The sequence below is a fragment of the Ovis aries genome, chromosome 19 (genome assembly GCF_016772045.2).
Source record: "Ovis aries strain OAR_USU_Benz2616 breed Rambouillet chromosome 19, ARS-UI_Ramb_v3.0, whole genome shotgun sequence".
Lineage (NCBI taxonomy): Eukaryota > Metazoa > Chordata > Mammalia > Artiodactyla > Bovidae > Ovis > Ovis aries.
Genome location: NC_056072.1, coordinates 33,031,943 through 33,059,492, shown reverse-complemented (window position 1 = coordinate 33,059,492; position 27,550 = coordinate 33,031,943). Strand labels below are relative to the sequence as shown.

The 27,550-nt window shown below is 38.3% G+C and overlaps 1 protein-coding gene across 3 annotated transcripts in view; it reads left to right on the top strand.

The window, feature by feature from the left end:
• Positions 1–17,510, top strand: part of TAFA1 (TAFA chemokine like family member 1) — a 527,210-nt gene extending 509,700 nt beyond the window's left edge. For 2 of the 3 annotated variants that reach the window (XM_060402893.1, XM_004018339.6), the window contains exons 4-5: positions 7,384–7,508; positions 13,897–17,510. In XM_060402893.1, the coding sequence (XP_060258876.1) occupies positions 7,384–7,508; positions 13,897–13,914 (143 nt within the window). In that variant the 3' untranslated portion in view covers positions 13,915–17,510. Of the gene's footprint in view, positions 1–7,383; positions 9,979–13,896 lie in introns of those variants that run through there. The other variant, XM_060402892.1, reaches the window with a different exon arrangement.
• The last annotated feature ends 10,040 nt before the right edge of the window (positions 17,511–27,550 follow it).

Genomic DNA, 27,550 nt, shown 5'->3' with positions numbered 1-27,550 from the left:
ATTTCCCCTGTGTTGAGCATTAAGCTTATTAGGTATTGTGCCAAGTATCTTATTTCATCTAAAATTCACAATTACAGTGGTGATTTTTATTAACTCCATTTATAACTCAGGAACCTGAGACTTGAACCAAAGAGCTTTCAGAAGCCATTCTACCAATAAGTGATGGAGTTAAGGTTCAAACCTGGGTCGCTCTATCACACACCCAAGAGTTTAGAGTCTTAACCATTCCCCAGTCCCTCCAAACTGGATCCAATTCTTAAATGTGAGCTTATAAGAAAGAGGGAGCTTAGAATATCTACAGACAATGTTATTCAGTGCCCTTAATTTTCCATTTCCTTTGATAAAGACAATCACACACAGGGAGTCACTGCAGGTCTTTTGAAGAAGAGCCTCGTAACAGCTGTTCCAACAACCTGCGCAAAAATGGAGGCTGGAGAGCTGTCCCATTCTTCTAATGGAATCCCAGCCATTGCTTTAAATTGCGTGACAGGTTGCACAAAAATGAGCCTGGAAATTTGTCATGATTGATGTACTTATAACCTACTTCTGGGAACATGAATGCAATCATATGTTCAATCATTTAATTTATGCTCAAACTCTCATAAGTCATAGAAGCGAGCTGAGAGTTTGGCATAATACTGAAGAACAATGGTGTAGTTGCTAACTTTGTGAAGAATTGCCTTTTCTTTTGGGGAATGATTTTGTTCTCTTGAGTACTAAAATGACACTGCTGCTGATGATAATAATAGCTAATATTTATTAAACATTTGCTGAATGCTAGACAATACTAAGTGCTTGGGATGAATTTCTCATGTGATCCTCACAATCCTTTGAAATAGTCACTATTTTTTCTTTCCCTTTTTTGTTTCATTGTTTTATTCATTCATTTATGAGTGAATGGACCTGTCTTAAGCTACTGTATCCCATTCAAAGATGAATGTAATATGATCTGTGCCCTCAAGGAATTCACTATCTAGTGAGTAGAGGGAGTATGCAGGCATGAGAACTGTTTGCTGTCGCTGTTGAGTTGCTAAGTCATGCCCTACTCTTTGTGACCCCATGGACTGTAGCCTGCTAGGCTCCTCTGTCTATGGGATTTCCCAGGCAAGAAGACTGGAATGGGTTGCCATTTCTTTCTCCAAGGGATCCTCCCAATCCAGGAATTGAACCCGGGTCTCCTGTTTGGCAGGCGAATTCTTTACCCTTATACCACCAGAGAAGCCCCTGGCACATAAGCTAATAATTAGTGTCCAGTGTGGTTAGGATTACAATTAACATGGTTGAGATACTGGCAATTGTATTTCCCCCAACTGTTCCTAATATCACTTTCCACTCTTCCGTGTTTCACAATTCTAGAGCAGGCAACCAAAACTCAAGACCTGTCGCTTCTCTGTCTGAATGCAGTGGTGCTTACCTGGCATTTCAGGTGCTTGCTTCTTCCTTCTTGCATCTTGCATATCTGCCAAATTCATCTTCCCCCAGTCACTCCTATAAATAGGTCCTCCCTTTGCTTGGAAAATTAAGAATCCTCAATGACTTACCTTTCCTTAAAAAATAAGTTAATGACAAAACAATTTTTTTTTAAGCTCAGGCTCCTTGCTTTAAGAAACTTCTACAATCTTACTAAGAGTTTCTATTTTCCTACTACTCCTAATCGTGAGGCTGCTGTTCTAGTACCTCATCATATTTACTACTGGAGGAGCAATTTTTGTTCATTTATTTCTCTTTACCATAATTCATGCTAAAATACCAATAGTGTTCATATTGAAAAACCCTGAGCCAAGCTGTAGGCTCTCAGGGTAGGGACTATGTCATGTTCATTATTTTATTACTCTCAGCAAATCAGGGAGCTTTGACTATGCAAAGTACCCAATAAACATTTGCTGAACCACAACTCAAACATTATCTGCTGAAATGATTTTTTAAAAAGGACAATTGTTAGACAGTATTTTTTAATATATATTAAACCCATTGCTTATTATATCCCATTCTATTTTCATGGGAAAATTCCTCACAGTGAACAACAACCGAAAAAATTTTTTTTAAATGGGATTTCTGCTCCATTTACAATTTATCACCAAAAGATGGATTCACTCTCCTTTTATAGTCTGTCTTCTGCTTGATAGCAATAGGACCTGGTATAAGGGCGAAATCAAGACTCATGATTAAAGTGGCCTTAGTGATTTTAAGAATCTCTCAAGGAAAGATGCACATTCTTGAAAAAGTTGAAGATCAGATATTTTCCTGAACATGGCACATTCATAGAATCTCAGAATCCCAGGGTTAAAAGGGACTTTTAAGATTCTTTTTCACAATCACCACACATAAGAGAGAGTTGGGTTTTGCAGCTGATATTTAATTAATTCAGTTCTTCTAAGAGAGAAAAGTTCTTAGAGCAGTTAGACATCTACCTCATAAGTTTCTTATAGATTCATAAAGTGTTCACTAGTGGGAATTTCTCTTAAAATGCTATGACAAATGAAATGAAGCAACATGTAGCTGAGACTAGGAAGAAACGAGTGTGATCAACTGTTCCTTCCCAAATTATTTTTTAAGTTAATTTTGCAAAAAGCTGAATGTTTTTGTTTTCTGCAAGTGTTCAGGTTGATACAAAATTTATTTTCAATAATAATAGAGCAGAGAGAATTCATTCATCCACTCTTAAGTCAATACATGTTTTTCTTAGAGAACTATGATTTTTAAACTCACAACTAAAATGAGTTAGCATTATCATGGTGGAAAACATGGGTTTTTATGGTCAAGCAGACCTGAATTCTTGTGTAAATTTCTGAACTCTACCTGTATAAGCTTCGGAAAGTTACTTAAACTTTCTGGGCCTTATTTTTTTTCATCTAAAAAAACAAATGGTCTCATGATATCTACTTCATAGGATTGCTTTGAAGAATGAAATAATACATTTAAAAGTATCTAACATAGAGACACACAAGAAGTATTCAGAAATGTCAGTTATCATTTGTATTATTGAACTGACCATTATAATGCAAGGTATCTTAGAATTATTTATATTTACAGTTTTATTATTATACTTACCTCTGTAAGAAAAATCATTAAAAAATAAACTAGCATTAATATTAGCTCATTTTATTAAATCCAATTGTTCATTCCTTGTCCAATATTCAGAAGGTTTTCAGTAGCTTCCAAATTGGAGAAGAGAAGGCAATTTTTAAATCCTTTCTTTGTGAATTCTTTAAAAGATATTTCAGGGAATGTGAGTTCATAAAAAAGGGGGGGGATGAGAAACTATATTTTGACCTAGGCCATAAAATAATAGGTATTAAAATGACTGTGTAATGCATAAAGCAGAAACAACACAGGTCTAATAGCATCTTTAGAAAAGCTATCCTGGAAAAATGAACTAGATTCTAAAAAGCCGGAGGGAATACCAAGTCATCAAACTCCATGTAGGAGAAGCAACTGTAATATGAATTTTTCGAGACCATCGGCAGATCTGGGACATTTTTATTCTTAAAAAGCTTTTTCTCTTTCCCTCCATGCTGGTGAGTCTTTATAAACTTGAATTAAAAGTGATACTCAGGATTTGAGGTGCATTGCTTTTCCTACAGCCTACATGTTCATTCGGGAGATATTAATGCTTGAGAGAAAGGGGAGAAGCTGCTTTGTTAGCTTGCAACAAAGTAGGTCAGCTGTGAGAGGGCAAAGAGCAGCCTGAAGAAGACGGAACGGGGTCCTTTAGAAAGAGGCAAAGATACTAACGGCTGACCTTACCAGCAGTTGTTCATTATCTGTGAGCCTCTGTGAATGAAGGGGGACAGATGCTAAATCTAAGACCTTTGGGAAAGGCAGTTTCCCCTCCAAGCAAAGATCATAGGGTCTCTGTTCTTGATGGTTGAGATGCAGGGCACAATTCTGAAATATTAGGTGGGCTTTAAGGGGACAAGCATGGCAAGTGTCATTGGCTTGTGTGTGACCGAACTTAAGCCAAAGGGGAGCCTCAGCTTGGAAGCTCTCGAGAAGCACTGCCAAACACTGACTTGTATCTTATGTTCCTGAAAGCTTTGCTGTTTGGTTTTATTCCCCTTCAACTCAACATATGCTTTTCTTGCTTCCAAAATATATGCTTCTCTATTTAGTATTGTCAACCTATTAGTTCACACAAATAAGGCCTCTTAATTTATAACAAGATTCTTCTACTCCACATCCTGATGCTGGACCCTACTATTAAAAAGAAAATCATTCAAAGCATTCATAATCATTTTGGACCCTCTAGAATAGTGATCCCCACCATTGTGGTACCTGGGACTGATTTTGTGGAAGATAGCTTTTCCACGGACTGGGTGTGGGGGCATCTTTCAGGATGATTCAAGAGCATTACATTTATTGTGCCCTTTGTGTTAGTCGCTCAGTCGTGTCTGACTCTTTACAACCCTATGGACTATAGCCCACCAGGCTCCTCTGTCCATGGAATTCTCCAGGCAAGAATAGTGGAATGAGTTGCCATTCCCTTCTCCAGGAGATCTTCCCAACCCAGGAATTGAACCTGATTCTCATGCCTTGCAGACAGGTACTTTACTGTCTGAGCCACCTGGGAAGCCCTTTGTGCACTTTATTTCCAATGTAATGCCCCTGCTGATCTGAAGGTGAAACAGGTCCATGGTCCAGAGGCTGGAGACCCTTGCTGTAGAGGATTTGTGTTTTCTGTTTTTAGTCTGAGTTTTTCAAAAATATCACATTGTTTTGCATATGGATAGAACAATATGCAAGATTTTTACTTCCTCTGCTTGCTCTGTCCAATGGAGTTGTGTTTTCTGTGATTTTGTCTAGTCTACATGTAAGGTGTATATCAAATGTAGGCAAAGGTATCCTTGAAAAAAAAATCTTTAAGTTGACCATAGAGTAGACATGATTTTGCATATGTAATCCTGCAGAATAATTTTTGTTCAAAGGGAAGTTTGAGGAAGACTGAATTCTAAAGGAGGGGAAGTCTGAAATAAGAAAAGTGTGGAAGAGGGAAACTTAAATGCAGATAAATGGATATTTAAGCCATTCTGCTTCTGCGGTAGCAGTCTGATCTCTCTAGGGTATGCTGGATGGATAGAGAATTTTAATGTGCTCCTGCTTCCCTATACCATGAACCCCATTTCATTTTAACATTAATGCCCTGTGATGTTAAGAGATGTCCTGTGATTTCTTTGTTTTGTTTTGTTTTTTAATTTAAATTTATTTATTTTAATTGGAGGCTAATTACTTTACAATATTGTATTGGTTTTGCCATACATCAACATGAATCCACTACGGGTGTACATGTGTTCCCCATCCTGAACCGCCCCCCTCACCTCCCTCCCCGTACCATCCCTCTGGGTCATCCCAGTGTACCAGCCCCATGCATCCTGTACCCTGCATCGAACCTAGACTGGCAATTCTTATATGATATTATACATATTTCAATGCCATTCTCCCAAATCATTCCCCCCTCCCTCTCCCACAGAGTCCAAAAGACTGTCCTATACATGTGTCTCTTTTGCTTTCTCGCATACAGGGTTATTGTTACCATCTTTCTAAATTCCATATATATGTGTTAGTATACTCTATTGGTGTTTTTCTTTCTGGCTTACTTCACTCTGTATAATAGGCTCCAGTTTCATCCACCTCATTAGAACGGATTCAAATGTATTCTTTTTAATGGCTGAGTAATACTCCATTGTGTTTATGTACCACAGCTTTCTTATCCATTCATCTGCTGATGGACATCTAGGTTGCTTCCATGCCCTGGCTATTATAAACAGTGCTGTGATGAACATTGGGGTACATGTGTCTCTTTCAATTCTGGTTTCCTTGGTGTGTATGCCTAGCAGTGGGATTGCTGAGTCATATGGCAGTTCTATTTTCAGTTTTTTAAGGAATCTCCACGCTGTTCTCCATAGTGACTGTACTAGTTTGCATTCCCACCAACAGTGTAAGAGGATTCCCTTTTCTCCACATCCTCTCCAGCATTTATTGCTTGTAGACTTTTGGATCGCAGCCATTCTGACTGGCGTGAAATGTTACCTCATTGTGGTTTTGATTTGCATTTCTCTGATAATGAGTGATGTTGAGCATCTTTTCATGTGTTTGTTAGCCGTCTGTATGTCTTCTTTGGAGAAATGTCTATTTAGTTCTTTGGCCCATTTTTTTGATTGGGTCGTTTATTTTTCTGGAATTGAGAAACTATAAGCAAGGTGAAAAGACAGCCTTCAGAATGGGAGAAAATAATAGCAAATGAAGCTACTGACAAACAACTAATCTCAAAAATATACAAGCAACTCCTGCAGCTCAATTCTTTGTTGTTTTGAGACAAAACATCATGGTAGAGACAACGTGGGAATGTGAGGGATTGAAAAGTGACTTTTTTTTTTTTGGATAAAGACCTAGTGTTCCAGTTCAGTGTAAAGACAGCCATTTGGAAAGTATCACAAAAGAAACACTCACAGATATGTTAAGGATTTTTCATGAAAAAGCCAGGTGAATTTGGTAAAAAATAAAAATAAAAATAAACCAATGTCTTGAGGATCCTCAGAAATGACCAATGCTTATGCAGAAATCATTTTCACTCAAGATATTAAAGCTCTGGGGCTGCTTGATTTGTACTGAGTGAATCCAGTCTCTAGTTTTATAAAATCTCATTATCCAAAAAAGTGTGTTATAAATCCAGCCACTAAATTCATTGCCAGCTTCCTAATGTGGTCCTCCTCGGTGTCACCCTAAAAAGTAGAGCTGTTTTATCTGAGGCTCAGGTTTTAAAATTTCCACTCATATCACCTCAAACACATTGAAAGGAAACACACTGAAAGCTCACATCAAATACACTTTTGACTGTAAACAAATAATTTCCTTTATTGTGACTGTTGGTTTTAATTTCTCAGGCTTTCTTTTGTATTTTCCATCAGTTCATTTTTTTCTTTTTTTCAGTGGGCCTTTGAAATTCTCAAAGGCCCTAGGCTGAGAGATAAACCCTAATGCTGGGGGTGAATAAACTGGCCTTTCTGAAAAAGAACTGCTCGGTCAGTCATTCTAAAGAACATTTAGTCCTTTTGTCCCTCACACTGAAAAGAAAGTACCAAAGTCTTGATCTACAAAACAAACGCAGAAGTTTCTCTAACAAGTAAATGCCCCCATTCTTCATATTTTCATCATACAAGGAGATTCTGGACAAAATGTAGCTTGATGAAACCAGATGGCATCGTTATATTTGCATTTGAAGATGTTTTAAGTTAAAATCTTACTCTTCTTAATAGTGTTCTTAGCCAATCATGAAAGGTTAAAAAGGACCTAATGTGTCTCATAGAACATTAACATCTATAGAAGGACACAGTCTCATGCCAGATTGGATGAATTGCAACAAACTTGTTTCCTGTCTTTGCACAGCCTCCATTGTGATTGGGAAATGGTGGTGTGAGATGGAGCCTTGTCTAGAAGGAGAAGAGTGTAAAACACTCCCTGATAATTCTGGATGGATGTGTGCTACAGGCAATAAAATCAAGACCACAAGAGTAAGTTGTTTGTTTTTTGTTTTCCCAAATGTCTCATGCATGTTACAAACTGTACTGTTTGCCTTTGGGTTGTATAAAGAGCACCCAGAGAAGCTTTGAACAGGAGAGAAAGAAGCCTTTTCCCCAGCAGAAACTATTTTTGATGGTTCAGATCAGTGTCCATCCATCAAAGAGAAGTTAGAGATTGAACTTGACTTCTCCATACTGAGCAGTTTAGTGTGTCTGTTATGGACTCATAAACAAAGCTAGGCTGCCATCGCCAAAGGGAAGAGGGGCAGTGAGGCGGGTATTCGGATAATGCATTGGACATCTATGGTGCTCAGAATAGATAATAAAATAAGATCTTACCTAATTCATCCAGATGGTTTTCTAAAAAGCTCTGCATTTAAGTACTACTCTTTTCTAAAGGTTGTTTAAAGGAATTTTTGATGCCCTTTTAGGGAAATGAAAGATTTCTCTGATGTGAATAATTGTTCTTTGCTTTGTGTGGTTGAAACAGGAATTGGCTTCAAAATATGTAATGATGTGTATGAGGCTACCCAGCCCATCAGAACTGGTGTCATGAGGCTGGAAAAGGTTAGAGAAGCCAGTCTAGGCCAGTTGTTGACTCTGTAGTTACTGGTTCATAAGAAAGTTTGGAAGTTCTAATGGGGGTACCGAGGGGGGTCCTTTAGGGTGTGTAAGACAGTAACTATTCACTATACAAAACTCTATTAGTACAAAAGTCTATTTGTATTTTAACAGTCAGCATGGTGATATGTACATGAACCATGAGAATATCAGCCCTGTTATGTGTGAATATGTTGCAAGTATTGGGTACTTTTTAAAGCAAGCTCCACTAGTTAAAATTCCAATATGTTGAACTTGTAAGTTTCCAAAAGAATGATCCAAATTTCAAAGGGCATATCTGATTCCAGCCCCTCAATCATGAGTCTTAACCTGGTCTTTCTTCTCAGAATTTTCATTTCAAAAAATAAAATTGGTTCTTGCATTTTTGTGATGCAGAAAACATAACACTTTATGAAACTTTTTATAAGTGAAGGCTCTGTTTTTCTAGTTTAGTTGCCTATGCTGACCACGTTAGCCAGTAAATGGCTCTACGTCCCTGGCTTGCAGCCAGAAGGCTTGTCAAAATCATCCTATCTTGTTAACCTACAAATTGAAGGTGCCAAGAAGTTCAATCTGGACTATTGTATTTCATTTCAGTGCAACATCTACAGAAGAGAGTGTTTAAAACTGAACCTAGTTTGTGCTAATACCCCAGAAGTCATCTTAATTAGCTGGTCTAGAGTATGGATTTTTTGGTTTCCCTTTGGCTACATTTTTCATGAAGATGATTTTACCAGATAATTTGAAGCTACCCTTGCAAGTTAGTTTTAAGCTACTCTGTATTTTAGCCAGTATGGTTGGAAATCAATAGCCGTTGTTTTGAACATGTTGTTGACATACTCTCTGCCAAATCTCCATTCCCTATTCCAAGTGATAACCAATCACCCTTCATTGATGGTAATCCTTGTTCTCATAGTACTTTCAGACTTAAAACTCCTTAAAGAACAATAATGCAAGTCAAAATATTTCAGAATTTAGATATGTAAAGTTCCAAGAGTACCAATGAGAAGATTCTTTGGCTGACAGAAAATAAAACAAAACAGAGAAATTTAATGCTACTTATTTGTGACTCGTGTCACTTTCTTTTATTTGGCTTTCATAGAGTATATTTTTAAACCATCATGCTTGTGGTAATACATCCTAGACATTCTTCTGAATCACCAAAGTATGGTGTGTGGAATCTGATCATGGTAACAGAGTCAAGTACACATTGTGTTCACTATGCCATAGGTGGGCTGAACGCAATCCAAATAGTTGAACAGTATAAGAGAAATAAATCACCCTTACAGGCAGTTTAAAAGCAGAAGATGTGCCTGTTTCTGATGTGTACATCTGTTTCAGGCAAGGAAATAAGAGGGTCCTCTATAGCCATGTGTGTGGCATGTCAGTCAACTAAGAATTCTCAAGTCTCTCTTTAGAGAAGGAAAAAGAAGGCAGTAGAGAAAGCTGAATGTTTCAGACCTTACGAAAACTCAAACACTGCAGTTGACATATTTTCTTCCCCCTTCTTTACAAAGACATTCATGAAATAAACACTTTTAAACACAAAAGCCACAAGTCCAAATGATATACACAGACGCTCCATCCCATATAAATGGTTAACACTAGTCCTTAGATCATATGCTCTAAAAAATAGGTTTTATATGAATTTTTCTAGTATCCCTAGCAATTTAACTTTTAAAAGTTTAAGTCACAGATGTATTTTAATTAGGAATCATATGTTTTCGTTGTCCTTTAAGAAGTAATCTTTAGGGTAAAAAATTCAAGACCTTATTAAAGTGAAAGGAAGAATAAAGAAAATCACCTCTTTTTGTTGTATGGGTAACATTGGTTCAAAGAGTTCTTTAAGAAAAAAACAAAAGCAGAAAACTGAAGAAACATACTCAGACTGCTAATGGCAACTGTAAATTTCCTGCAAACTTATTTTTTAAAAGGAGATTCAGTGTAAAGAAATCTGGAGGAAAGATTCCTGGGACTTCAGGCTTTCTCCCTACATTTTTTTTTCCATATAAACTCCCTATTGTGTGAGTTACTTCCCAACTAATCATCCTAAGCCAAAATTCTCAGCATTTTTTGAAATGTCAATAAACAAAAGATGGTTCAAAGTGTGCTTTAGTTTAAATTTTTAGAATGCTCATTTTTTAAGGAAGATGGAGAGTAGAAATTCAGTGTTTCATTTAACCCACCAGATACCACAGAATATAGACTAGCCAGGGTAACAGGCCACAATCTGAAGGAAAATCTTGAGGAAATTGGATCTGGGTGCAATAAAGCTCAGAAGGAAGGAGAAAAGATAAGTGGAATCAAGCAGAGGCTTCCCTTTCAGGAGACTTGGCAGAATAAATCATAAGGAAAGAGGAAACTTCCTGAATGCCACGCTATGGAGAGAAAGTAATCACACTTGAGAGGTGCTCCAAAAACTTGGCATGGGCACAGTAAGCTAGATGCCTTCTGAGAAGAAGCTTGGTGCATCTGGGTGAAGCTTCTTAGCTAAACTTTAACACTGTTCCTGCTTGATCATAGCTTGCATTGTTTTATCAAATTGCTTTGTTAGGAATTTGGAGCAAGACTAAACTACCTAAATATTGGCTAGAGATTTTCTTCCTATAGTTTTAGATATCCATTAGTTTATCCCTTTTCTTTAAACTGATATATGAAAAACGTAAGTTGACTAAATTTTACCCCTGTTCCTCCTTGATCATGGCTTCAGTTTTGTTTTGTTTTATTTTTTTTTTAATTACATTGCTTTGTAGGTAGTTTGTAGCAAGACTAACCTGCCTAAATATTGACTAGAGATTTTTTTCCTATGGTTGTGGATACCCATTGGTTTATCTCTTTTCTTTAAGCTGATGGAGGAAAAGCATAAGTGTGAAAGGTGAAGAGGCTATAGTCTATGTATTCAGGAAAGAATCTACTGCCTTGTGTATTCAGGAATAATGACTTAATTCAGAAAGCTAGACTTCCCCTTTGAGGAAATAAGTTGTCTGACAATGCTGTAATAATTTATGTGTAGAAAGTGAACAATGATTGATTGGGGACAGGAAGAGGAAGGGAATAAAATGAGGACAAATCCAAAATCACTCGGGAAGGAAAATTAGTAGATTAAAATACCAAAACGTAATCTGGTTTTATATCTGGGCAAATATCCAGCAATTTCTTGGATTTCCTTCATCCAAGATGTTAATGTCCTTCACATTAGTGAGGAGATCAACAGTTAGTGTACACTGTAAAGTCTCATTCCCTAAAAGAGTAAGTTACAGACCTCAGATTGCAACCTAACCCCTCAGATTATACACCGAACCACAATAGCCATCTTTTCAGATGTGATATGCCCTGTGACTCACCTAGTGCAATTCACCAGAGTCATTTGTCCACAGCCTCCTGGCCTTATTCTCCTAATGGCTTTGCATATCTCCACCCACTGTAATCACCTCAATGTTTTGTTTTGTTTTTTTTTTTTAATATAACTGAGGAGTAAAATACCAGCTTTGACATATTCCAGCTTCTTCACTCCAAATTCCACCAGGCATGAAAGGTTCTGAGAGTCTTGACAGTCTTGATCGCATCTGTACATTTTGCAAGAGATGCCTTTGAGAGAGAGAGAGAGAGAGAGAGAGAGAGAGAAATGATGGGGAAAGAGGGGAGGCTGGAGTGGGAGTGGTATTTAGAGACTGCAGGAAGGAAGAGTAAGCTATCTTCTTAAAGAATAAACTGCTATCAAAATTGCCACAAATGATCCAAGTGTGCTCATTCATTTCTTTAACTAATAAATAGTATTAAACCTCTATTCTCTAAAGTTAAAGTCTTGGGAATGTGATGATGGTCATGACATGGCCCCTGGTCTTCCACGAAGGATAGAGCCTAAAGTCGGGTGGGATGGGGAGAGAGAGAGGGTCATTACACATTTTTTTTTTTAAGGCAATTCCAGATTAGTTTTGGAAATGTCTCTTTCTCCTTCCTTTTGGTGGAAAAGAAGACAGTGAAAACAAAGGTCATAAACACCACTGGACTATAAGAAACCAAAGTTTGAAAGTATCTGTTATTTGTACAGAAAGAGTAAAAAAATAAATCTGTGAAGTTTTCTTATACATTCTGCCCCTGGCCCAACCAACTTTTGAATGCAAGCATGTATTACCATTCCTACCTAACCCTGAAAGCTTTAAATGGACTTCACTCCTGGACTCAGAATACTCAGTTTCTAAAACTATAAAGAATTAAGAGATAATGGAGGAGAAAAGGGAACCCTCCTACACTGTTGGTGGGAATGCAAACTAGTACAGCCACTATGGAGAACAGTGTGGAGATTCCTTAAAAATTGCAAATAGAACTACCTTATGACCCAGCAATCCCACTGCTGGGCATACACACCGAGGAAACCAGAATTGAAAGAGACACATGTACCCCAATGTTCATCGCAGCACTGTTTATAATAGCCAGGACATCGAAACAACCTAGATGTCCATCAGCAGATGAATGGATAAGAAAGCTGTGGTACATATACACAATGGAGTATTACTCAGCCGTTAAAAAGAATTCATTTGAATCAGTTCTGATGAGATGGATGAAACTGGAGCCGATTATACAGAGTGAAGTAAGCCAGAAAGAAAAACACCAATACAGTATACTAACACATATATATGGAATTTAGGAAGATGGCAATGATGACCCTGTATGCAAGACAGGGAAAGAGACACAGATGTGTATAACGGACTTTTGGACTCAGAGGGAGAGGGAGAGGGTGGGATGATTTGGGAGAATGACATTCTAACATGTATACTATCATGTGAATTGAATCGCCAGTCTATGTCTGACGCAGGATGCAGCATGCTTGGGGCTGGTGCATGGGGATGACCCAGAAAGATGTTATGGGGAGGGAGGTGGGAGGGGGTTCATGTTTGGGAATGCATGTAAGAATTAAAGATTTTAAAATTTAAAAAATAAAAAACTAAAAAAAAAAAAAAAGAGATAATGGAGAAAACTGTTTTAAGTCCTAGAACTCTAGAATAGAACCTTCAACTTTATTAGAACCATCATCATGCTCTAAACCAGTGATTCTTCATGCATGCATCCTTCTGAATTTGAGTCTTTGGGACCATTATTTGAATGGATTGAATGACATCAGCAGTTATAGAAGTATGCCATTGATTGCCCTTGAAAACTATATCATTGTTTGAGTGGAATAGTTTCTCGCCTAGCAAAGGTCTCTTAAATTCCTCAACAAGTGTGATCCAACCTTGGCAATGACTTCACCTTGTGCCACCCCTCTGCATCTTACGAGCGACCAACATGACAAGGCTAATGAATTTCCTTCTCATGACATTCTCATCAGATAGACATAGGAATAACTACATAATTTACAGAAAGAGTCCAGTACAGAATGAAAACACAAACCCCTTTTTAAATATTACTAAGAATTTCAAGATGGCAGTTGCAGGTCATTAAACCAAGTGTGAGGTCCTTTTCAGCACAGGGCTCCCCACAGTTACGTAGGTTGCATACCGATGCTCGCAGTCTTTCTTAACCATTGCTCCAAGAGTCTGTGTCCTCACTTGTGGCAAAAATTAGTGAACTGATAAAATATTGTGGCCTGTGCATGTGCTTTGATCACCATTTGAAAGCTACTGCTCTAGGCTTGAACATTTTTTATTTCAGTGCGCTTGAAAGAAGCAACATCCTAAAAATTCATGGTGTCCTTAATTTTCCTCCTAATCATCTTTCTTTGTGCCTTCTTTTCCTTCTTTTCTTCCTGAAATTTCTTTCTTTCTCTCTTTGCTTTCAGATTCACCCAAGAACCTAACGGAAGCATTTGTTATAGTAATAGAGGAAAATCAACTCTGCGGAAAATACATTTTAAAAAGTTAAAACATCTTATACATTAGAAGCCAAATGGATTTCTTATTTGCACTTTGACTGATTACCAGATAAGCACAGTGCTTTTACTGTGTATCACAGAGTATCCTAGAGGGAGAAGACCTGAAGTTTTGACGGTACCATGGAAAGTGGGTTAAGAAAAAAAAATGGGTTTTCTCAATGCAAATTTTTTGGGATTACGAAGAACGATCAACTATCTTCTCATTTGGATCTATAGTTACTTTGTACCACTTGAAATACATGTATATACATAATATTTTGAAATATTATATATTCTCTTCAAGAAATGAACTGTACCACAGTTTGAGACGGCTGGTGTACGTCTTTGAGTTTTGGATGTTTTGTTTTGTTTTCTTGTCATTTCTTTTGCTATCGGCAAGGAAAACATGTGCCCTTTTGAGAGGTGGGCATGGCACTGACACTGGAAGGCCAGCTACAGGTGGACTCCTGGAATCTGAGGCATCAAAACAACACCGAGGCAAGAGCTCCCTTCTGTTTCTACAGATGGTCCGAGGAAGCACATCATCCTGACTTGTTGTTTTCTGTCCTGTACAATATTAGCATGCAAGCTTGGCTTACATAACCATACTTTATATTCAATTGATATATAATACCGTTCTAACCTCTTCCAGGAAAATATTTTTAGAACTACTAGCTTTTCCACAGATAAAGAAAAACAAGGATTCTTGAGGGAGCCACTCCACCATGCTGTTAAGACTCCGGCAGAGTGATGGTCAAATATGGATCCCGGTATTGAGTTCTGTAAATACAGTGTCTTAAGGCTTTGTATAGCTATCCTAAACTGCAGAAATGTCCTCTGATTAAATCCAAAGTCTGACATCATTAATAACATAGTGCTGTAGCAACAAGTCTTATCATGGCACCTCTTTCTACATTTGATTTGATTTTTCCAAGAGTATTCAGAGATCTCTTCTGGTGAGATGGAAAGACTGTTAAAGCAGTTAGGTTTCAGACTGATCTGTGTGACCAAATGTTGGACAGCCCTATTAAAGTGGTAAATAACTTCTTTCTAAATCACTGTGTCCTCTTCCTTTGCCATTTATTTTCCCTCAATCAGAGTTAGCCAAATCCAGAGAACATTCATGTAGTGACATATAGTCCACAAGAATTATTTGCACAAGGTCATTGCTGCCATCATAACCAATATTTCCAACTCTAATAATCTGAAAACTAGAAATTCATTACTAGAAGTTCAGTGTCCTCAGCCAGCAAGATGAAATGTCAAATCCTATTATTGGGCTTCCAAAGTGATCACCTGGATGATACATATAGGGCTCAGCCCCCCAAAGATCAATTTGTGTCCATCTTGTTTTTTTAGAGTTACTTAGCTGACAATTATAAGAAAGACTATCTACTTAAATTCTTGTTTAAGTAGATATGTTAGCACTCCAGTAGAGCATAATATTACTGTACATTCCTGTTACTTATCAGATCATACTGCAAGTGTGTTTTTTCCCTCCAAAGTCTTTTCTCCAGAATATGTGTTATTAGGGCCTATTACTAGATCAGTGGCACCGTGGGTCTCCTAGAGTGGATTTTTCAGTTAACCTTTGGGTAAAATCCAGAGGCTCTTTCATCTCTTCTAATGTACCTTGAAATCTGATTGAATATATAAATACTCTAGCTAGGTGGATTTGTTCTGCATCTTCAATGCCTATAGAAGCATCCAAAAATGGAAATGGAAACCTTATTGCAAAATCTGAGCATCCTAAACACTTTAACAAATATTTTCTAGGAGGCAGCATAAATTCATATCAACAATTCAGACTTGCTTGAATTTTGTGGTCCATATCCATGTACCATGTAATATGTTACAAATTGATTTCATCTATAAATTTCAGAGGTGAAAACTGAAGTCATAAATCCAAAGATTTATCTAGAACAGTACATCCCAAAATGTGGAGCAAGAGACTTCTATAATCAAATATATTAGGGAAATTTTTTTCAACAAAATAAAGTAGAAGTATTTAAAGGGATTCTCAGAGCCTTTAATACATCAAAAGATACTGTGTGTCCTCAAGAAAGACTAAAACGGGGGAGTAAAGTAAAAGGCTTCCAGAATCCAAGCATGCTGAGTGGTCCTTGACTAATGGAGCACTCATTTGCTGACTAATAGAAGCTGCAAGAAATTATTTCTTTGTGAGGATAAATTTACTGCATTGTCATGTCTTCAGTTTTTCTAGAGAACCAGACGTCTGGATTTTTTTTTTGTTTTTAGAAGTCTGGATTTTTACATACAGTCTTCTAACATTCTTAAATAAGATGAACCAAAATGAGACTATTTCCATTAAAAAACTCTGCAAGACTTATTACTGCCCAAAATATTTGACCATGTGGCCTTTTCCATAAGATTAGTATTTTCTGAAATACCCTTTGAAGAGTGTTTGTCCTGAATAAAGAAATCCAATGAGAAGCAAATGTTTTTCTTTTCTATGGCCTCACACATGTAGACCGTACTCATGATTCTCAATATGTGGGGCTCACAGCTTTTTCTGTTCTGTAACTAGAGCCTGTAAGTCAATGAAAGACCCAGTCTAGAGGTCCATGTCTGTTAGTTCATCTCCTGTTGTTCACTTAATGTGGTAAATTCCCTGGGAAAGAGTTGGAAGAAAAGAGAAGGGGGAAAAAAAGAAAACACCACATCAGAATCAAGCAATCATCCAAGAAAACAGTGAAAATATTTGTAAATGTCATCAAATTCAGTTTCCATTTATCCAAGTCCCTTACCAAAATGTGTGAACCGTCAACTTGTGTTTAAATTTAACTTGCAGCAGTTTGGGGAATTTTCAGTAACTACCATCTGCCTATTGAATCTGAATGTATATGGTTTTAAAAAGTATATCACGTATTTCTGGTTAATAAAGAGCTCAGTGTGGTATGACTAATACTGATATTGAGCTTTCGAGTCAAGAATGATGAATAATATTATAACATAATTAGAGCAAATGCCAAGGGTTTCATCCAAATCCTTTCTCATGGTAAAAGGGAAATATGACTCAGTTCATAAGACAAAGATTATCAAGGAAGGTAAAGCTTATTTGCTGACTTTTTTGGTGTATAATTGCATTTATCCATAAACAGACCTTGTAACCAAGGTCACATGTCACTGAGATGTTTAACTATTTTTTTCCCCATTATAGAACAATGAAGAATGTTTTCACCAACACACAATTCATATCTTTTTCTGATCAAATCCAATGTAACTTTCACCAAGCAATATAGTGACTTTATAGTGCGGTATATTATGCCACCTTGCATTGTCACTAATAAAATAAGTTATGAAGGGTATAAAAACTGTTTATATGAGACAATTCACACATTCCTCACCTGCATGGGATATGCACTCCTCCTTGGAAGGTCAAATATCGTGTCATGAATGAGTTTCTGTTTTAATTAAATTTGACAGTCCCATTTCAAAATCTATTTGGTTTTGCTTGACAAAGTGTATCATGTCTCTTTTCACTGTCTACCTTCCAAATAAAAGATTTAGTGTCTAGCAAATTCTAGGGCTCAAGTCACTTCCACCTAGTTTATAAATATAAGAAACCAATGTAAAAGACATTCTAAGGGATGTAGAGACTCAGAGCTCATGCAGTAGTGATAGAATATGATTTTGTAGTGCCCGTGGACATTATACAAAAGTGATAAAATAATATTCACACTTCAAAGTAAATTTAAGGGGAAGCTACTAATTGCACCAACACACACAAATCTCCTTCTAGTGAAGATTTTAAGATTTTAGGTTGAATAGTTCAGGATATTATTTCCTTATGAAAGATCTCAGGAGCATCCCAGTGGAAGTTACATTTTGCTGACATCTTTGGTCCACAGTGGCTCTCATTTATTTATTTTATTTCCTTAGGTAGTTTGTTTCATTTTCAAAAAGAAAATGTTCAGCTCTCATCTATTGATTTTGGTAGCTAGCTACATTATTTAAAAAAAATAATAATAACCAATTACCAAACATGAAAGCCAGGACCCCAAATATAACTGATTATATTTAAAGTCCAGCTCTACTTCCCACCTCCTTAGAGAGTCTCTAACCCCAGATTAGATTCCACTCATGCCATGAGGAAAAACCTGAGGCCAGACTTTCCTTATGACAATGGTTCTCAACAACATGGATATGTGGCCATTATTTACAGAGGGGTTAGAAGTGGCTTATTCATATGATCTGTAAATATATTTTAATTAATTAGTATTGCAATATAGTTTATTAATAATATTGTTAGTTTCTGCTGTATAGCAAAGAGAATCATCTGCTGCACACACACACACACATTCATATATCCACTCTTTCTTAGATTCTTCTCCCGTATAGGTCATTACAGAGTGTTGAATAGAGCGCTCTGTGTTATACAGTAGAATTTTATGGCTTATCTATTTTGTATATAGTAGTATGAATATGTCAGTTGCAATCTCCCAAGTTATCCCTATCCCTCCTTTCCCACTTGGTAACCACAAGTTTGTTTTCTACATCTGTAAGTCAATTGCTGCTGCTGCTGCTAAGTTGCTTCAGTCATGTCCAACCCTGTGCGATACCAGAGATGGCAGCTCACCAGGCTCCGCCATCCCTGGGATTCTCCAGGCAAGAACACTGGAGTGGGTTGCCATTTCCTTCTTCATTACTGTTTTATAAATAAGAAAATTATAATTATTTCACAAGTAGTTCCCAGCCAGGGCCTACAAGATATATATGCCAACAGGAGCTAGGCTAGGCAAGTAACACTAGTTTGCTAACCAAGGTCACATGTCACTGCCAAAGCACACATGATTAGGATAGTGATGTTGTACCTGGCAGGTTCCAGCAGGCAGCATTTGGTCCCAGTCTGTTACTCCTGTTTAGCATTGGTGGCTAATATGGCCCAGGTCTTCTGTTTTGGGGGTGTTTTATAAGAAAATCCAGAAAATCCAAGGTTTATATGAAATCTCCAAATTGTGCATATTTATAATTTACTGAACTTTTATTTGTTAAAAGATATGACCGAAGATTCTAGTCTGTCTATGAGACATTGGTTTGCAAATCGGGCCTACAATGGCATTCTTCTCAGGATCTGCATTCTTGTGTACTTCCTCTGGTGGTAGAAAAAATGCAGCGGTATTAGAGCTTGTCTGCAGTCCATTGCATGTAACCTGAAACCGCTCCTGCTTTTGCCACTGGGAACCCTATGCGCACAGCAATAGATATCATTTATACTCGAATAGGGGCATGCCAGGGTTGCAAAAAGAGGTCAGCCCCTGTACCAGAATAGAGTAAATGGACTAAACCTCCATAGATTCCACTGTTGGGGTCACCAAACCACTGTGGGAGCCAATTTTAGGGGCTGGAAAGAAGCAGTGTCAGGTCAGAATCTCCCACAAGCAGCTGCTAAAACACCTGAGATGCTTGAACATTTAGTTTAAGAAAAAAATGCTAGGTACTACCTGCCCAATGGAAATGGCCTCCTCCCTCTGCTTTCTCATCCTGCACACACTTCCCACACTCACGTGTGTGAATTCTTAAGTTCTTTGTCCCGTGATCTGGATTCTCCTCAAGAAGGCCAGATGGAGAAGCTCTCAAGGCCTCTCACCCCATCACCCCTTTCATTCAGCTCACCACTGTCTTATTTCCTCTTCTCCCTTTTACATTCCAGACTTAAAAAGCACTGTATGTATTTTAAAAAAGTTCTAGGATTGGAAGCCAAAAGGGCCCCCCCTCCCGAAGATTTGGGTCCTCGCCCTCCACTTATAACCTAGAAAACTTGTAACCTCTTCCTCTTGAGTTTTCCTGTCTGTAAAATGCAGATCATTTTACAAAGTTTAAAGGTTATGGGAAGACTAGGAAACCAGAGAAAATGGAAATGTGTTATACATGGAAAGCAATAGGTAAACTCTTGTTGTTCTCAGATTACTAGACAGATCTCTGTTCAACTTTGTAGAATTCCCCATCTGCCATTACTATTGCTAATGTTTTTAAACCACTGGAAAATGCCAATATTATCTACACTTGATCACTGCCATTAAGACTTGAGTTGGTCAGAGTTAATGGCTAGAGTTGTCTGGTTTGTGGGACAATGTCCAACAACTATGCACAATGTCATCGCCAGCCTTCTCCCTGCCCCCCCACCCCCAATCTTACCCTCTTGTCATTCAGGCAAAATATTCATACAAATTCACACATAATCCTCAATAGTGCATGGGTCTGACCTTTCGTGATGTCTAGTAGAACTCTCTGTAGTGTGAAAATATTCTGTATCTGAGTTGTCCAATATGGTAGCCACTTGCTCCATATGGCTATTGAGCACTTTGAATGTGTCAACTGTGATGTAAGAAGAGGTTTTTACATTTATTTAATTTTATTAACTTACTAGACAACCACATGTGACTAGGCAGCTACGTTACTGGACAGCATAGTTCTGTTTTGTCTTTCAGAAGTACTAACACTGAGCCCCAGTTGCCCAAAGTCATGGCATGCTCATAACCAAACATTTTATTGACTTCCTTTCACTTTCTGTCACTTCCTCACTTCATTTTAGTGCTGCCTGGATTTACCTCTCAAATACATTGCTTGCATTGAAATCTTTGTCTCAAGGTCTTCCTATGGAGAGACCCACCAAAGGCAATATTTTAAGATGACCACTCTATTTCCAAAATGGAGAGAAATGGAAAGGGCACCAACTAGAGCTGAGGAGATCAGTAAGGAGGTTTTTGTGGTATTTAGTAAACATATGTGGAGCATTTCCTTGTCAAAGCCTGAGGACAAAGCAGTGAATCATGCTTTTCCCTTCATGGAGGAGCTGATAACTTAGATTCAGGTCTCAGCTACATCAGTCAATTGCCACTTTATAGACTCAGTTATCCAAGGCCATCGTGATAAAACAAGAGTAAGGTTATGCTATATCTCTTAGAGGTAACTCAGATAGAGAAAACTTTAGTCCCTTCTGATTCACCTTGTTCCCAGCTAGCTAGCCTCATTGCCCATGAACAAGATTCAAATTGAATTAGTAACAAGGAAATTCCAAGTTTGTCTCCAATCCTAGTATTTTCTAAAAACCACGTGGTAAAATGTGGATGGCATCCTAGAAAATGCACTGGGTTAGACAAACCCTGAGCTCTAGTTATAACCCTGGGAATGACTTAAACTTCTTGCAGTGGTTCTCAGAAACGGCATTCTGTGCAGGCAACCACACATTGTAATTGTAGGGGAAATGGTGAGCCAGTTAAAGTAGCAGTTTGAAGTTTTAAAGGACATAGGCATAAGATTTTGCAAGGCAAATAAAGAGTGAAGACTATATATGACAGTGACAGAGACCTCTAAGAATATGATAGAGTTACATTGACTTATGACTTAAATTGACTTCCAGACATGGTAAGGTCAATGTAAAAACCTTTTTGTAGCTATATTAAAAGGACACAACTACTGGGTGAAGCCAATGGTATATAGGTGATGGAGAATCCAGGACTTTCTCAAGCAACTATGTTGTTTCTGGTTTTTCTATGTTGATAAAAGTTACCTGCTGGCTAAAATGTCCGGAAGGGATGTTATTAAGAGAAAAATAACTCAAGATAGGGGAAGAAATTTGGAAGAAAACATCTAGTCCTCCTCAAGGTTTCAAGTACCCAGGGTGCAGTGATGGCAGAAGGAGGGAAGCTCTAATTTGTACATATTTTTGTTGATCCCAAGCTACAAATGACAGGTTGGGAAGAGATACACTTGGTTGGCCCTCACAAGCCTGTGATAGCCAGCTTTAGCATACCACTGTGCAAGGGAAATGACATTCCTAGTTAAAAAAAAAAACAAAAAAAACCCTGTCCAAATATTACCATGCCAGTGCTGGGGAAATATGCACCTCTAGGAGGGGTACTAGATGTCTAGTATGGGTTAAGTACAGTTTAAATTGTTTGGGAAAGGAAGTACATTCTGAAATCTATAGGTCAGAGATCCTGAGGTCAACCCAGGGCAATATGCTAAAGTAGATCATTTAAGAAATATGGCGGGGGGGGGGGATAAATAGGGAAACAGTGATTACCAGGAGCCAGCTTGGGTTCACTGAGAAAAAGAAAAAATCATGCCAGACAAGTTTTTCACTGACCTCACAGTTTTCCTTAATTAGTCTAAATTTTTTTTTAATGATTGACATATTATGTCTAGATATTAAAAAGGTATGAGTCTAAGCTAAGGATTGGTGAACTGTGGCCCTTACACCAAGTCTGAAGTGCTGCTTGTTTTCGCAAATAAAGTTTTATTGTAATACAGCTACTAGTTTGCATAATGGCCATATAGCTGCTTTTGCAATATTACAGCAATTGAATGACTACAACAGAGATATTATGCTCAGAAACTGTAAAGTATTTACTACTTGGCTCTTTACATTTTGCTGCTCTCTGGTATATCCTGGAGAAGGCTAGATGAGAGTAAAACTCCTGTGAGCTCATGAACATAATGAAGAGTGGCATTCAAGTGTTTCTAATTTCCAGAATAATTGTATCCTAGAGAAAGCCTTCTAGTAATAGAATCCTGAGTACTGTCCTAGCTGTGTTATTATCAACTGTGCATTGTTTTATTATCAACTGTGTGAAAGACAGTTCTGACACGCTATACAGACCAGTTTTGCAGATATCCACAGTCAAACTGGTCACCGACTACCTGGCATGCTTAAATCAAGTTCAAGCAAGTAGACAGAGGAAAGTAGGATAATCAGAAACAGTTGAAGGAGGTTGATGCTTAGATTCATGGAAAAAGAAAAGTGGGTCAAGAATGAGAAGTGAAGTGAGAAGCTGTATTTAAATATTTAAAGGTCTCATTTAGAAGAAGGGGTTACACTAGTTTCTAAGAGTATGTGCAATTTATAACTAAATATTTATCAGTTTAAGAACAACTTACTTGATTGACTTTGTTTAGCAGGTAATGGCTTTGTTGCTATGAATGGTATTCAAGCATAGACGAGGAGAACTCTTAGGGGTGCTGAATCTGAGCAAAATCTGGGAGGTGGTGAAGGACCGGAAAGCCTGGTGTGCTGCAGTCCATGGTGTCACAAAGAGACAGATATGACTTAACATCTGAACAATAACGAAGGATTCATGCCTAAGGAATCTTGTACTTCTCAGAATTTGTGATTATCTGAGCCTAATTTCTTATTGGTAGAGTGATGATTGGTAGAAAAGGGAACGACAGAGGAAGAGATGGTTGGATGACATCACCAACTCGACAGACATGAGTTTGAGCAAGCTCCGGGAGTTGGTGATGGACAGGGAAGTCCACGGGGTCGCAAACAGTCAGACATGACTGAGTAACTGAACTGAACCGAGAGTGAAAATAGAATTCAAGATACTCTTTAAAGTCAGATACTTACAACATAACAAATTCTTAGGTTCTGAAGAGCAGCTCTGACTGCTTACACTGAGATTGCTTGATTTAGACATACAGATGTTCCTTAACAGCCCCAGAAGCCTTGCTCATGGGTAAAGAAAAAGCTCTTCCTTCCCAACTTCTGTGGCATCTGTTTCTTCAGGCTCCAGCCACACCTGGAGCAAGCCAGCATAATCACTGACCAGTCAGTGAGAACCATAATGGGGTGACGATTTTGCCATCAATCAGCAGTCCTTGTTAGACTGGCCAAAAGACTTCAAGGCTATTAAGTCAACTAGAAACAACTGCAAAGATGAACCAGTTAGAAGTTTGAGAACAAGGAAGCAGACCCAAACCAAATCAGTGAAAAACAAGATGGTCGAAGGCAGGAGTTGGTTTAAAAATGTAAAACTGAGCAAGTCCTTGAACATTTCAGCCAGATATGTCTCTACTACCTTTTTAGTGGTTTATCAGATTATGGATATCATCTAATTATTTTTTGTATTTTTATTGTGATAAAAGTCACATAATATAAAACATACTATTTTAAACATATTTAGCTATACAGTTCAGTGGCACTAGGTACAGACACACTGTTGAACAAATCTCGTCATCATCCATCTCCTGAATTTTTCACTTTCCTAAACTGAAACTCTACCATTAAACACTAACTCCCCATTCCCCCTCCTCACCTTCCATCCTCTGCCCCTGGCATCTACCAATGTACTTTCTGATCCTATGAATTTGACTACTCTAGGTACCTAGTATAAGTGAAATCAAATAGTATTTGTCAGCATCTACTATATATTGGAATGAATTTTTCGGTTCAGTTCAGTTCAGTCGCTCAGTAGTGTCCTACTATTTGTAACCCCATGAATCGCAGCACGCCAGGCCTCCCTGTCCATCACCAACTCCTGGAGTTCACTCAGACTCATGTCCATCAAGTCGATGATGCCATCCAGCCATCTCATCCTCTGTTGTCCCCTTCTCCTCCTGCCCCGAATCTCCCCCAGCATGAGTCTTTTCCAATGAGTCAGCTCTTCACATGAGGTGGCCAAAGTACTGGAGTTTCAGCTTCAGCATCAGTCCTTCCAAAGAACACCCAGAAATGATCTCCTTTAGAATGGACTAGTTGGATCTCCTTGCAGTCCAAGGGACTCTCAAGAGTCTTCTCCAACACCGCAGTTCAAAAGCATCAATTCTTCAGCGCTCAGCTTTCTTCACAGTCCAACTCTCACATCCATACATGAGCACTGGAAAAACCATAGCCTTGACTAGACGGACCTTTGTTGGCAAAGTAATGTCTCTGGTTTTCAATATGCTCTCTAGGTTGGTCATAACTTTCCTTCCAAGAAGTAAGTGTCTTTTAATTTCATGGCTGCAGTCACCATCTGCAGTGATTTTGGAACCCCCCAAAATAAAGTCTGACACTGTTTCCACTGTTTCCCCATCTATTTCTCATGAAGTGATGGGACCAGGATGAATTTTTAAGGCTAACTTAATATACGTCCTACACATTATACCTTCTTTCTTCCCCCTGTGCTTTGCAGCAGGTTCTCATTAGTTATCTACCTTACCTGCCTTATACACAATAGTGTATATATGTCAGTCCCAATCTCCCAGTTTATCCCCCCTTATCCCTTGATATCCATATATTTGTTCTCTATGTCTGTGTCTCTATTTCTGCTTTGCAAAGAGATTTTGTCTGTGCCTTTTTTCTAGATTCCACATCAGTTCAGTTCAGTCACTCAGTCGTGTCTAACTCCTTGTAACCCCATGGATTGCAGCATGCCAGGCCTCTGTGTCCATCACCAACTCCGGGAGTTTACTCATACTCATGTCCATGGAGTCAGTGATCCCATCCAACCATCTCATCCTCTGTTGTGCCTTTCTTCTCCTGCCTTCATCTTTCCCAGCATCAGGGTCTTGTCTTTTTTTTAATTTATTTATTTTATTTGGAGGCTAATTACTTTACAGTATTGTAGTGGTTTTGCCATACATTGACAGTATTTTTGCCTGGAAAATTACATGGACAGAGGAGCTCTGTGGTCACAAAGAGTCGGACACAACAGAGCATGCATGTAGACACAGAAAGTGTAACTGAACACATATTTGGCTGCTCACCACTCAACAGACAATAAATTGAGAAGCAAGCTTCAGTAGAGAAGAAACATGCTATGTTCAGAAAAATCCAGCAACTCTGAAGATGCTGCCCAATGCTAGTGACGATTTTTAAAGGGAAAAAGGGGAAACAGTTAATTATTAAGCAGGAAGTCAGAGTCTTCATCATTTCTCCATTGCATACAGGCCCGTTGACTTACCCCAGTCTTACTTGGATGCTGTCTTGCTCACATGGTCCACCTGTAATTGAATGTTCTCTTGCCCACATGGTCCACCTGGGCCCACAGAGTCTACCTGCAGATTTGCTAAGAGGAACCTAGAGGTAGAGAGTCAGTCATTCTTTAACTGCTTAATTCTTCATTCTTCCTTTTAATCCAGGAACGGAATCAACAAATCAGGTAAGGTGTCGTATTTATTTAGAAAAGCAGAAATTGGTAGCAGAGTTAAAAGTTGCCTAATGAACTCATCTTTATGGTTAAGGTCTAAGCAAAACAAGGATAAGCAAACAGAAAAGGGGACCAAGGAGCTGCTTACAAAAGTAGATTCATTTCCAGGAGATAGAAGGGGGAATGGGAATGTGACTGCTAATTGGTTGTTTGAGGCAGATGAAAATAGTCTGAAATTAGATATTAGTGATGGTTGCACAGCTAAAAACCATTGCCATGTAAACAGTTTTAAAGTGGTGAATTGTATGAAATGCTAGTTATGCCTCAATTTTTTAAGGGAAAAAATACAAAGGTATTATTTTTTGTATCTGAGCTCAATTCTGGGCTCAAAACATCATAAATGGATTTTCTTACGTACATTAATCTTCAGTGTGACATTACTAAGTCAAGAGGACAGTAATTCTCCCTTGAGCAGGAGTATCTCATGTACTTCAGAGCGTACAGCCTTTCTCCTCCTTGCCCACCACACAGTAATAACAGCCCACAACCACTGTAACAGCCAAGAAATCACTGCACAAATGCCCACATGATCCTTGAGGATAAGATACTACCCTTGTTGAGATCTGCAGTTGTAACAATAATCAAACCAAAAATAATCAAACCATATAAATATTTTGCACCGTGACTTTCTCGATTTCCAAACTGACAGTTAGTCACCACTTACCATTACTTAGGGCTTCCCAGGTGGCCCTAGTGGTAAAGAACCCGCCTGCCAAGGCAGGAGACGTAAGAGACCCAGATTCAATCCCTGGGTTGGGAAGATCCCCTGGAGGAGGGTATGGCAGCCCACTCCAGTATTCTTGCCTGAAGAACCCTGTGGATAGAGGAGGCTGGTGGGCTATAGTTCATAGGGTCACAAAGAATCAGACATGACTGAAGTGACTCTGCACACACCCACCATCACTTAGAGACCACTGCAAGGACTACTGAAGCTGTATTTGTTGGTGAGTTCACCTGCGTCTCCTTCCCATTACATGTGATTTGTAAAACAGCCATGCAGAATATACTCTTGCCCAGTGATCCATTAAATAAATTGCAGGATTCTGTTTGTTTAGTGTTTTTTTTTTTTCCAAATTAATACTATTAGGACGTGTGGTATTTCTCAGAATTTGCAGTTCAATGATGATGTGTTTCTCAACTCATCAAGAAGGAACTCAGCAACTTTATAGTTCAATGGTGGTTTGAGGTAGAGGGTTTAAAAAAAAAAGAAAAGGCTTCCCAGCTATTTAGGAAGTTTTTCTGTTCCTCAAAGATACTTTTTATTCTTACTTGATTTTGCATTTAAAACAGCAGTTAAGAGACCCTCCAGGCACAGACCCGTGGTTTCAAATATGAATCTGAATAGCTGTTGGCAGAGTTGAAGCACCAGAGGCTGCTGGTGTCAAACACATACACACACACACACACACACACACACACACACACACACACACAGAGCAAAGAATTTTTTCAGGTTTTCGTTTCATGAATTGGCTCCTACCAAGTGCTGAAGGCTTAAAATCAGGATCTAAGTAATTCCCAAAACACGTTTTGGTACACACAAGGAGATCTCTTAATGGTTTCAAGGAGAGTCTAAAATTCTCAAAATACTTCATTTTTATTTGCAATCTTTTTCAAAATAAAATACACCCCAGAGTAGGTTAGAA